Source organism: Ursus americanus, chromosome 10 (assembly GCF_024610735.1).
Source record: "Ursus americanus isolate L20-20 chromosome 10, mUrsAme1.1.p, whole genome shotgun sequence".
In the NCBI taxonomy this organism is placed as follows: Eukaryota; Metazoa; Chordata; class Mammalia; order Carnivora; family Ursidae; genus Ursus; species Ursus americanus.
This window is the reverse complement of record NC_142136.1, coordinates 76,974,926-76,988,290: the sequence shown is the minus strand read 5'-3', so window position 1 is coordinate 76,988,290 and position 13,365 is coordinate 76,974,926. Positions and strand designations below refer to the sequence as shown.

The 13,365-nt window shown below is 46.2% G+C and overlaps 1 protein-coding gene across 2 annotated transcripts in view; it reads right to left on the bottom strand.

The window, feature by feature from the left end:
* The window catches only part of CRYL1 (crystallin lambda 1), a 151,094-nt gene that overhangs the window by 18,020 nt on the left and 119,709 nt on the right, over positions 1-13,365 (bottom strand). For both annotated transcript variants that reach the window (XM_045797133.2, XM_087865243.1), the window contains one exon: positions 6,702-6,896. In XM_045797133.2, the coding sequence (XP_045653089.1) occupies positions 6,702-6,896 (195 nt within the window). The remainder of the gene's footprint in view (positions 1-6,701; positions 6,897-13,365) is intronic.

The following is a 13,365-nucleotide window of genomic DNA, read 5'->3' as shown; positions in this document are numbered from 1 at the left end:
TATAAAAGAAGAGAAGAAATCACCTCCATGTGATCACAGCACATGTGAGAGAAACGTAAGACATAGTTATAGTTATGATTTCAGGTCATCTTTGCCCCTAAAATATGGGTTCACCCCATCAGTTCCCCTTTGTGTCACCTCCCATTCTGTAGAAGAGCTTGCCGTACATTCGAATTTAAGTGTGGCAATTCCTGACAGAGCAGGCCGCTCGCTCATCTGGCTAACAGCACAAGACCAAGTGCACGTTGCACGGGCACAGCTGATCTGCAAGCCTGAGGAGCCACTCGCTTCTGGTTGTCACCCCTGGAGGAACCCACTTCTGTTCACACAGGCCCATGGGTAAGAAGAGGAAAACCTGGCCGTGATTTGCATCCCTACTCCGGAAATCAAAAGGCTAGATGAGGGTGGCTGACGTGAAGTGCGTGGCCAGCACAACAAGGAAGACGCCATCTGGGAATCCGTACCCAAACCAGTTCCGTGGGCCCCAGGGAAGGCCAGCTTTGATTTGGTGTAACGACTGACACCTCCCGGACTTACAACCTAGCATTCTTCTGTCCTAATGTGTTTGTGTTTTAACTGAAGTGAATTAAGTCCTACTTTTGGGATAACCAGAGGCATTTAATATTACAAAACTAGGACTGGAAATCATAGCTTATGAAGTGGCCAGGTAACAGTCTCTCCACTAAGCAGCAGCTGGTTAGAGTTGCATGTTTATCTATCATAAGCCTGAGTCAGATAGAAAAGTCAGAAACAAGGGACATACAGAGACAGAAGAACATGGAAGGAGAAAAGACAAAAAGGACAGTAGAATATACTCTATCTCACTGAAATTAAGGCTGGATCAACTGAGAGTTAAATTAGTATTTAATGTTCTATTAAAGAATAAAAGGTTGTCCATAACACTAAGATGTTAAAATGTTAAAACAAAACAAAACAGTTTACCTTAAAACAGATGAAATACAACACATCAAGGCTTTGAGATCAGGGTCTGGGGGGTGGGGGTGCTTCTCGAGCTTCAGGGAGCATAGGAATGACCTCCAGAGCTTATTAAGATGCAGAGTCTGGTTCTGCAGGTCCGGGGGTGGGCCCTCAGGTGCTGCATTTTTAAAGAGCTCCCAGGTGAGGCCCCTGCTGCCTTCCGGGAGCCTCACATTTGTGGCCAGGATGGAGCATTTCGGCTCCGAGCTAACACACTGATGGCAGCTGTCACATACAAAAAGTTACACGGGATTCAGGGACTCAGAAAACACGGCCATCATTACCAGCACCACAATCCATAACACTTACTAAACCAGTCCCATATGCCAGGCATGTTCTAAGCCCTTTACATACACGGCCCCATCCAATCCTCATCACCTCCCAAGGAGAAGCAGAGCCACAGACGCCTCCACTTACAGGTGCAGACACTGAAGCCTAGAAGTGGCACAGGTGTGGATCCCTCCCAGCCTGCAGAATGGGGACCAAACCACTCAACCCCTTGAGCCAGTGTCTGAATCTGGAAGGGCAAAAATAACAATGTACCTCTCATGGTTTTAAGATGGGATGATCTGAAAATATCTGTAAATCATGAAAAATATAAAGGAAAGTGCTTTGTAAACTTTTCACTACTACACAAACTGAAGTTACTGATGAGTAGATGATCCTCAGGGGTTCCCTGTGCTAAGACTCCTAATTCCTCTGTTACAGTCTCATAATTATACTCAACAGAAACCCCCGAATGAGTTTATCACAAAAAGTTTCCTCGGTTGATTTTACTACATGATCTCTGAGATACACTTTATTAACTGAAAAAATTCTTCATAAAAGGAATTAGATCCAGATCCCATAAACTACACCTGCCTGACAAAGAAACCAAGAACTGAATTTCTGCAGCTCAGGGCAGGAAGAAAATAAATCTAGCCTCACAATTATATTGCTCAGAAGGGTGAATAAAACCTGAGATAAGCAATTTCCAAAGCTCATTACCAACACATTCCAACAGGCTGAGAATCTGCTGATGGCTTCATGATTCACTCCAGCTCATCTCCACCTACCCTACCTGGATGGGGCAAGAATTTATGGGCAGTACAAGCTCAGCTGTTATCTGGGTGAGGGTTTATTGTCCAAACACAACTTCCTTTACTGTGATCATTAGCTTAAGAATATAGATTTAAAATCACATTCCTGGCCAACAGGATCTTGTCCCCTAGTGACCTAATCTTGGGCTACTAGACTGTAGCCAAACTTGTCCATCTGGCCTTTCCAAGCCTACGAAGGGCTGCTGCATCCCAATTCTGAAGCCAAACTGGAAGGGAACACATGGGGTGAGCATCAGTGAAACAATAAAACAGCACCCAGCAACCTTGTTCCATCAGATACCTGACTGCCCATCTTGCTCCCAGACAGCCCTTGTCCTTGCCAAGCTTACACGGCTGTGTGGGGACAGACAAAATCACAGCTAATGGCAAGACAGTGTGTCATGGTCAAGGCTGCCACGAAGACAAGGTGTGTCTTATTTCCAGCACTTTCTCTTTCTGACAAGGAAATGATGTCTGCAGCTCACCTCCCTCTTCTCAAATGGGCAGGTCTGCACAGGAGCCTCCCTTACCTTTCCCTGCTCCACCCTTCTTAGAATTCTCATCCATGCTTGGCTGCAAGTATCAAAATACGCCCTCCAGAGTTGGTGAATGAAACTCAAAACAGGAACACCATAAAGAAAATCAACAAAACAAAAAGTTGCTTCTTCAAAACAATCAATAAAATTAATAAGCTGTAGCAAGACTGACAAGAATAAAAAGAGAGCAGACGCAAATCCTCCACATCAGGAACGAAACTGGGGCTATTACTACAGACCCTGCAGACACTAAGAGGATATGAGAGTGCTGCCAACAACTTTTAAGTTCATGAATTCAACAACTCAGAAAAAAATGGAACAATTTCTTAAAAACCACAAGCCACCAAAACTCAACCAAGATGAAACAGACAACCTGAATGGTTCTTATAACCATTAAAGAAGCTGAACCTGTAATTAAAAATCTCTTGGAAAAGAGCCCTCCCAGGCCCAGGTGGTTTCACTGGAGAATTCTACCAAACATTTAAAGAAGAATTAACAAAAATTTTATAATCTCTTCCAGAAAATAAAGAGGAAAAACTTCCCAATTCATTTTATGCATTACTACCTTGTTGGCTAATGCAGTGCTACCTTGATATAAAAATCAAATAAAGGCAGTAAGAAAAATGCCCGCAAAACTACAAAACAATATTTCTTCTGAACTTAGAAAAAATTCTCAACAAAACATAAGCAAACTGACTCCAACAATGTCTAAAAAGAATTACACACCCAGTGGTATTTATTCCAGGTATGCGAGGCTGTGTCAACATGGGAAAATCTATCGATGTAACCTACCAGATCAACAAATTAGCAAGCAGAAAACAGCATCCTTCTGCTCCTCTGACAACTGCATTAAGACACCACCATGCCTGAGCGGAAATACAAGCCACCATTCTGGCCAGGCCCCCTGCCTGTCCCACTGCAGCTCATACCCCGACTCATGGGTAGGACCCCTAGAAATTCACACTTGGATTTGTTTTGTGCAGAGCTGTTTACACACAGACGACATGGGACAGTATTCCTCAATCCACCCCCTGACGCAGCACCCAAGAAGCCTGGACAGCGGCATGCAGGCCCATATTCTGCGCAAGGTATCTCAGTGCTCTGCAACCAAGTCACCTTGTAGCTTTCATACCTGAAAGCACACCAGCCCTAGTTTGGGTCAAAGAGAAAAGGTTCTGCCAAATTTCCACTTGCTCAGTGAATCAAGAAAGGAGACTGAAGCGCCCCTAGTGAGTCCCTGAGTGGGCAGCCCCGCTCATCTCAGTTCATTGTGTTCTCCACATCAAGGCTGAGCTTTGGCTCCCCAGAAGGAGAATGTCTTGGAAAGATAAACTCCGTAAGATCTTTGGATCTTTTGAAGTTAAGAAATTATAAAAATCTTCAATTTTTACTCTAAAACATCCCCAATTCAGCTCCTTTATATATTAAAGTTGTCCTTAAATGTTTTGAGGTAAACTTGGAACACCCTAAAATCTAAATTCAAGTTCAACTGGCTCTGAAATTGTGAGTCAAAAGGGTGTCATTTAACCCCAGCCCTGACCGGGGCTCAGCACATGTGTGCAGATTTGCACAGAGCAAGGTGGGGCTCAAGAGAGGTTTTCTCACCTTGCCTGACCTTCCATGTCTTAAGCGGAAACAGACCACAGGCGGCACAGGTTTTCCTTCAAGAAATTCATGTGATAAAGTCAAGACTTCTTAAACCAACCCACCTAATGGGCAGAAATATTGATCCACTATTCCCAAGGGGAGGGTGGTGGGAGGTGGGAGGAGGTAAGAAAAACATGACTTGTGTGTGTCTGCTGGGCTGCAGTATTGAGAACTCAGAGGGAGGAGCCTATGGCTACTTATGTGAGCCCAGGAAGATTTCTCTCTGGCTCTGCTAGCCCCAGAACCTAAGGAAAGCAGGGCCCGCTGTGTGGACATTCAGAGCCCCCACCTGCAGCTTCTCTCCCCTCAGAAGCAACTAATTGGGGAGCAGGTGCACGGCTAGCGTGCTAGTGGCCCTCCCACATGTCTGGCTGGCCAACGGAGCAGGTATCTCTGAGCAGCGATGATGATAAAAGCACCTGGGGTGCAATCTGGTAACCCCACCCCCTCATGTGTTCCCTCTACGAGGCCCTGCCCCACAAATGAAACACTTCACCTGTCACTTAAGTCTCAGCGGAGCTCAGGGATGCCCGCCACTCTATTCCTGCCTCATACCACCCTGGAGAGAGCAGCCTGCAGTTTCTAAACCTGCCTGAATTCTGTCTGTAGATCATCTTTATTTTTAAAAGTGAGTTATCTTCTATATATTCACCACAGAAAATTCTTGAGGTTCTAGTCACACTTTATCTTCTCATTTCTGTAGCCTCATCTCAATTTGTCACAAACTGTATCCTGCTGGATTTTAGCACTCGGTGCCTTACAGGACTCCAGGCACATGAGTCCCACAGCAGCCAATGTAGAGACACATGTAGGATTCTCAGGTATGTCATACCTGAGAACATTCCTGCCAGCCAGTAACATGAATATACTCAGTCCACCATCAGCCCCTGGAGACAGGACAATCAAAAGGAGGGCGGTCAGAACGAGGCATTGAGAACACCTGTAGCGGCCAAATTCAATAACCCTTCCATCCCTCCCTCCACGTCCAAGCAGTAAAGGACACTGGAATCCTCCACCACTCTTCCGAACCTGGAGCCTCCAAACTGCAGCTGGGCCCACTTGGTGGTCAACACAGAGAATTCTTTGTGTAGGACTCTCACCTAATTCTATTATACCAGAACCTCCAAGTTTTTCCCTTGAATTGGCTCACATCATTCTGATTAGAGAAAGCAAGATTTACCTCAGGGCTTTTATCTCTTTGGGGCACTAAGATACCCTACCAACAAAAGTAAAAACTGCCTTAAAACCTCTCACAGTGTTTTATGTCATATTGAGCTTTTCTTGTGGTCTGTTGAAGTGTTCCCTTATTCTAGACAAGTGGAAATATTTTAAATACAATTCCACAGGGGTGCTTTCAGCTCAGTGTGTCTTTAAAATATCCTACTATTGACTGATACTCAAAAACATTCCACAATTTGAGAAAATTAGAACTACAAACTTAACAGTGAAAATCCCAGCACTCTACCTTGACGGTACAGGAGCATTAAGTGGGTTTAAACAGTGAGGACACAGAGTTGTAGCTACTATATGGCAAATGCACACAGCAGTTGGGTCAGATGACGAGTCTAACAGCGATGGGACGGACGTCCTGGGGACAACACATGCATCATTAACTGGGAAGCTGAAACACAATGCCCACGGTCCATCCTAGTTCTTCTCTCACGCTGGGATCAGCAGGCTCCCACAGGAGTTAAGTCAAGGAGTGGGCCTATTCCAGGAGCAGAAAACTCAGCCTGAGCTCCATTCCCCTCTGCCTTGTGTACCTGGACAGGCCCTCACTCATGCTCCATGTTTCTGCAACAGGAGAGTAGGCAGACAGTGTTGTTTACCCATGTTGCTTACCCATGCAGAAGCTGGGGAAGCATCAGCAAGCAAGTGGACAGAAACCAGATGGTCTGAGCCCGAGATCCCTGGACTGCTCACTGAAATCCTGGGGCTGCTCGGATTGTCTACCCTGCCCAGCAAGGTCCTTCGTAGAAACGTACGCAGAGAGGTGATCTTTAAAGTCACATATAAAATCTTTTAATGAAAAGACAAGGTTAACCGGGTCTCTTTAGAGGATACAAGTGTACTCAAAATTTAATTTTTCCTCCTCTTGAAAAATTATAAAACTGGGGGGAAAACCTGAGACTGTGAGAAAATGCAGTGTGTCACACAGAGATAATTATGTGGTAATGGTATGAAAGGGCAGGAAACAGAGAAGTCTATCATCAAGTGTGAATATCAGATGACTTACTGTAACAGAGGAATCTCTGAAACATACAATGAATTGCTACCTTATGTTTTATTTTCCTTGCCTGTTGACTGAACCTGAGAGAAAGAGCTTGCCCTCAGTCCCCAGAACAGAGCAAGCAGGACCAAGCGCTGACTTTCCCACCCACCACGCCCCTCTCCACGCAGCCCCAGGACGCTGCTGCCACCTTCCCCTCCAGCTGCCAGAGGCTGGAAGCAGCCCACGCACCTCCACGAGCCGCCAGGCCTCACTGATGATGGCATACTGGAGGCGATTCAGGGCAAAGCCATCGATCTCCTTCATGACTCTCACTGGGGACTGTCCAATCTTCTGCATCAGGGCGTAGGTTCTGTCCACTGTCGAGGGGGCGGTCTCCGGGTGTGGGACCAGCTCAACCAATGGCACATAATATGGTGGATTTACCTTACGGGAGAGACAGAAGAGGAGATGGTCATAAGGCAGTTCTGTAGCTGGGGTGCTGTTCTGGCAGACTCTGCTTGCCTAGAATGGTCAGATGGGGCAGATTTGTCTTTGGAAAGGCCTCTTTAAATTTAGCATCCAATGACAAGAAACTTGAAATATAACTAATCCACAAAGGAGGGAAAGAAAAAACTTGAGCACAGAATTCCATGGCTTTATTTACAGAAAAATCAGTACCAACATATGAGGTTGAAATTTGGAGGTGCCGATGACCATCCTATACATTCAGGGCTAATCTCCAAACCCCTGAACTCCCCACGGGATTTCTCCTCAACCCGCTGTTTAGACCTCATAGGCTTCTACCTACCTTGGCCAGCCTCCAGAGCCACTCTCTCCACAAGAGTCACTGCAGGTTCTTGCTATTCTGCTGTGTCGGTATTAAAATCACTGACAGCCTCTTCCCAAACTTGGTATTTCCTTAACTTCTCCATGTTAAGCCTCAAATGTCTGTCCGCCCCCCCATCAAATCTCACCTAGAAATCACACAGCATCAGAACTCTACCGCAGCCTCGACATCACAATACAGCCTGAGATTAGAAGGGCCGATCCACGGTGAGTAGGCCCTAATGGAAATGCTTGCTTCGCCCAGCTTTTACACTTTGGGCTCTGGTTTCCTTGGTGTACTTTGAGAAACTGTACTTGAATATTCATTCCCAAAGAGAATTACCCTGGGTCCAAAGAAAATGCTGCTTGGTAAAACTTGATTAGCCTCGCCATTAAAAGCCAAATGCAGTGCAGTAAATTGTTTCCCAAATGATGCTTTTAAATAATTTTTCCTTGATATAGGGACGAAAATTCATAGAATCTTATAGTCACTTCAAGAAGCATCCATTTTAAAATGACTTCTACAGAAAAGGGAAAGAAAAATTTCTTTCTCCTAGGACACTGCTTGGGAGAGGCCTATAGTCCACACACAGCTTAGCTTCCGAGAAGACTCCTGCTCTCAGCCTGCCCTGGTCACTCTCTCTCAGCCCCCTTAGAAAGCAAGAGAGGATGGCACCTGTTTCCAAGTAAGTAAATTATAACTCAGTGCCGCAACTGAATCCCTTGTCTCCTGCCTATACTCTTTTGAAAATGTCTACCTCTAGCTTTTTTAAATATCAGAATTGTAAGAACTGGAAGTCTGTGTATCTTAGATGAATTTTATCTTACTATCAGACAAAGGTGTTGGGCTTAAGGTCTTTCAATGTTGCAAGCCTCATGGGTAGCAAAAACACAGATTGAGACAACAGTTAAAAAGCATTTGTAAGTACAACTTGCTAGTTTCCTCATGCAAGTATTCCTCACAGGCTCTCCTCCAGCCCACACTCTCCTTAAATGGCGGTACTCCCAGGCTGCCATCACTGGCCTCCTTCTGTGCCCACTCTCTGGCTCTAGGCAGAATTCAACAGTTCCCAGGGCGTCATCCTCACCCCAAAACACTGAGATCTCACAGGGAGCTCACCTCCCACTCCAGGTCCAATTTATAATTGTGTACTGGATACACCCCTAGGATAGCCAACAGGCATACACTCAACCTGTCACAAATTAAACTCCCTTCTCTCCCACCCTAAAACCCTGGGTCCTCTTCCTAGCATCCCATCTTGATGAGAACACCATCACAGCCCCAACACCCAAGTTAGTACCATGAGCAGTATCCTTGGTGCTTACCTCTCTCCTGCCTCCCCCACTCCCCATCAGTGATTCTGTCAATTCTATGCACATCTCTCAAAAAACCCATTCCTGCCACCACACGCTTAGCTCAGGCCATCACCTCCAAGTCAGATTCTGGCACTCTCCTCACTGGCCTCCACCTCCAGGCTCATTCTCTCTGCCACTGCCAAGGTGATCCTTTGTCAGGCAGGGGCCTGTCAAATCCAGAGACACAAAGGTGAACCTGAGGCTGCAAGGGCTGGGGGCAGGAGGATGGAGAGTTGCTGTTTAATGGGGACAGAGTTTCAGTTTCAGAAGACAGAAAGTCTGAATGGATGGTGGTGAGGTCTGCACGACAGTGTGAATGTGCTTACTGCCACTGAACTGTACACTTGAAAATGGTTATGATGGTAAATCTTATGTGTATTTTATCACAATTAAAATTGAGGAAAAAAAAAAACTAAAAACAGGATGCTGATCATACCACCTGCAGTTCAAAACCCTGCAGGATCCTGATTCCCCCCACCCACAAAAATACAACTGCGTGATCCAGCCCTTTGAGCTTCCTAAAACAGGTTGAGTTTTCACACTTCTGTGTCCCTGCGCTCAAGTTGATAAGCTTCTGAGCAAGGACCTCCCAGAGTCTGAGGGCCTACAGGGGGTTGTTCTTGCTATGGCACCTCAGTCCTGGGATAAGGACCCTAATCCCTACTACAGGCTCAGAGATGAACAGTGACAATGACAGGTGTGCCTTAAATATAACATGGTAGAGAGAGGAGAGGTGGGGATGGGAGAGGACAAGAGGTAAGCAAAGCAAGCAACTTTTTTTTAAAAGATTTTATTTATTTGACACACAGAGGTGGGGGTGGCCCACAAGCAGGGGCAGGCAGCGGGAGAGGGAGAAGCAGACCCCGCTGAGCAGGGAGCCCAATGCCGGGCTCAATCCCAGGACCCTGAGATCATGACCTGAGCCGAAGGCCGACACTCAACAGACTGAGCCACCCAGACGCCCCAGCAAGCGACTCTCTTAGATAGGAAAGGAATGGCTGTGTTTCCTGACTGCTATTCGGTTTCTGACATGGACGGTAGCACCTGGGCCTTCTGAGCTCAGGAGTCTGTGAGTTAGACTTAGAAACACGCCCTCAAGAAATGGGAAGAACAAACAAAGAGGAAAGGAGGTAACTTCCTTAAAGGTTACAGGAGATGGTCCTGGTCTCAGCTGGCCAGAGAGTGGGGCTGAGCTTTGCTGGAGGCTCTTTGAGAGCTCAGGTTGAGCAGGGCAGTCCAAGGGGGGCAGTCTCCATTCACCTCGTGAAAAGCCTGCCCAGAATCTGGACCACAGCCTGGGAGGCATGTGATCACGGCGATAGCACAGCCCAACACAGAGGCTTCGTTTATTTTCCCTGCAGCAGATTAAACAGAGTTAAACTCACAGAGGAAAGGCAGACTGTCCCTTTTCCCAGAACACAGGCACAGCAATTTGCAATTCATTCTCACAGCCCTGCTGGGGAGGGGGCACTCCTGACCAGGTGAATTCCTCTTCTTCTTTATGAGAGGAGTGTAAAAATGAAGGGGTATCTTGCTTCAGCAGGCTGAGAGGCTTTAATCCCTCACCATTTTGATAACTTAGGTAGTAAAGTCTTTTCGTTAGTGATAAGCCCTACCACCCCCTTCCTGAACTCACCCTCCACAGACAGAGAGGGAAAGGCAGCCCCTCTGAAGGCAGTAACTAGTAATGTGAAATGGGCACTGCCGGCACACGCACACACACGTGTTCTCCAAAAACAGACGAACATTCAAATGACCGTCAACATGAGGGCACATGGTTCTGGGTCAGGTGGGAGAGTAAGTCGGAAAAGGTGCAAGCGTGGGCAATGAGTGCTCCGATGGGAATACTCTGGGCTCCTTACGCAGGCAGGGCCTGATTTAATTCCAGGCTGTGTTAGAGCGCCATGGCCAACTAGTAACCTAAGTGAGAGCTGTGTGTTTAGGAACTGTTTCCACCCAAGACTGTAATCCCTGAGCAGATGTGTGTCCTTCCCAGGCAGAGCCATCTATAGGGCATCCATAAGAGTGGCACCAAGAGCATGTGATGGGCTAAAGCAGCCCCCATCAGCTCCATGGCACCATCACGTCCCCAAGTGAAATAAGGTTGTAAAATGTGGCTGAAACGATCAGTAGAAAACTGCTGCTTTGATTGATTGCTAACACAGATCTAAGTACCAAGAGAGAATGCAACCAAACTCAACCCTCAGATAACCACCAGCCACCAAATGGCCATCCCTGAGCCCCTCTACACATCCCCGGGGAGACAAGGCAGACAAGCAAAGGCAACATAAAAACATTTGAGTGGAAGACTGTCAGGGACACAGAGAAGGGCCACATTAACACCCTCTTCCTGAGCCTGTCACTTTCCTGACTCTAGTCTGTGAAGCCCACTCAAAATTCCCACTCAAACTACCTGTATGCTGAGAGAACACACTCACCCAGCCATGCTGAGCTGACCTGAAAGCTTCTCACTCCCCAGTGGGAAAAGGTGCCCAAGACACAGTACGTGATGTGGAAACTCCTTGGCTGCTGGTTCTTCCGAGGAGGGGTGGAGGCAGCAATCTTTGGCAACTGCTGACTATCCACTTTTGCCCCAGCCTTTCAGAGGCATGAATGGGCTTCCTTTTCCTTTATGCTGTTCCCTGACTGGGCAGAGTTGTGGGTGACTGGAGCACAGAGCTGAGGTAGTGGCACGTGAGCTGACACGCTGGGCTTCTCCTGCCTGGCCTGCAGGGCTGAAGGGAAACTGTAGCTCCCCAAAGATCATAAATGGTTCTGGATTACTTAGGGACTGTCCATCCAGTTTAGGTTAAACTGTTCAAAGATGATTTTTTTCACTCTCCTTGAGCTCAATGGAATGATTAAACAATGGGCAGCACAAAAGAAAGGATAAAACTCCAAAGACAGTCAACTTGGGCGACTTCATCTGCTTTAGTTAATGTTGGCTTTGGTATAAAATAATCTACAGAAGTAATAAGACATTAATTTTTGAAATAAGGTCTGAGCTTACTTTGGCTATGCTGCTTGCCTTTGATTAAAGAAGTAAACGCAAACAACCCTGGAATTGTAGGAGAAATGTCATTATTCCACAGTCACCGGCTGAACTGCTAGTCGGAGGTGCTTGTTAGGTGTGACAGGAAAGTGAATAAGGTGTAGTCTCATCTACCAGGTAGTTTAAAATTAAGAGATATAGGTAGAAGTCGAGTTAAAGGACTTAGGAGGTATTTTCTAAACAATTTGACTTCGTTGTTTTTTTCTTTTATTTTACCTGACTTAGAAAGTAAAATCTCTTTACATCAAAAACCAGGGATGTACTGTATGGTGACTAACATAATATAATAAAAAAATATTATTATTAAAAAGAATAAATAAAATAAAATACAACTTAAAAAAAAAGAAAGTAAAATCTCTGGTTAGAAATTGGAAGTTTTCAGGCAAGAGGCTTACACTTTTCACTGAAGCAACTAACAATGGTTTACAGTTTCTAAGAGTCCTTTTTACGGACATGTAAATGCCATAGAAGCAAAGATAGGACATGTTTATGCACTTGGTATTTGGATGCTTCAGTTAAGGTCCCTCCTGGTGCTAATTTCCTATATCTGAGTGGTAGCTAGACATGACCGGTTTTCTTTATGTTCTGTGGGTCTAAGTCTCTGTATTTTATCACCAATCTTGACTTCCCATTATACTTCAGTAGGAGAACATCTGGACAGATACATACAGTCATGTGAATGGTGGTCCAAGCTGCCCCTCTTCTCAGCACATAGAATTCAGCAGGCATCTGTGACTCCCCCTTTTTCCTCAGCTCCCTGGGCAAGTCTGTTACCCGCCGCCCCCAACTCTGAACTACTCTTGCTCAGAAAGAGGACTTTCCCTGCTCTCAGTCTAGGACACTCAGCTTCACTGAGGCCCTGGTCACCCATTCTTGGAATACTGCCCCAATTCTGTGAGGCAGCTCCTCCCCTCTCTGAGCCATCTTCAAAATAGAAAGAACCTTCCGATTACCCTCCAAAGGCAGCATTTCCACCACATCACAAGGCTGCTCTGTGCCTAAGCCAGTCCCAGGTCTTCAGAGCAACTCTCAATATTCTGTATAACCCAACTGTTCCCAAGCCTTCCAGCTTTTTCCTCCTGCTCCCCAAGTATGTGAGGTATGTGTGTTCTTCCAGTAGGCTGGTCTTCTCGCAGCTCTGCACACCCCACGCTTGCTCTTGGCCAAGGGTCTTTGTTTACACTCTTTCCCAGCCTCACATTCTCTCCTCCCTTGTCAGTCCAACCAGATCTTGCCCACCTTGGCCCCCAGCTTCTCCATTAGCCTCTCCTCAGCCTTCCCCTCTGATGGCCTGCTGGTGCTGGGGGTGTGGCCACTGTCATCTACTACCCTATTTATTATGGCTTGAGCTAAGTTAGCTTTTCTGTCCTAACAGTCTGTCCCGGTTCTCCAAGGTCACACTGAGCTCAGTCAGTACTCAAACCCCCACCAAGTGATCCCTGGATCTCCTCTCTGATTCCTCTTTTGTCACATTACCACATTCACCTCAAAAAGATTTACTGAGTGCTTGCACATCAATTTGGAAACCACTGTCCAATATAACTCATCCTGTACCCCCAGTGAATAAGTCTGCCCAGGTAATTACAACAAATGGGTACAAGGGAACAAGAAAAAGGGGTAGGGGTTTAAAGTCAACCTACTGAACCAGAATCTCAGGAGCAGGACCCATAATCTTAACTT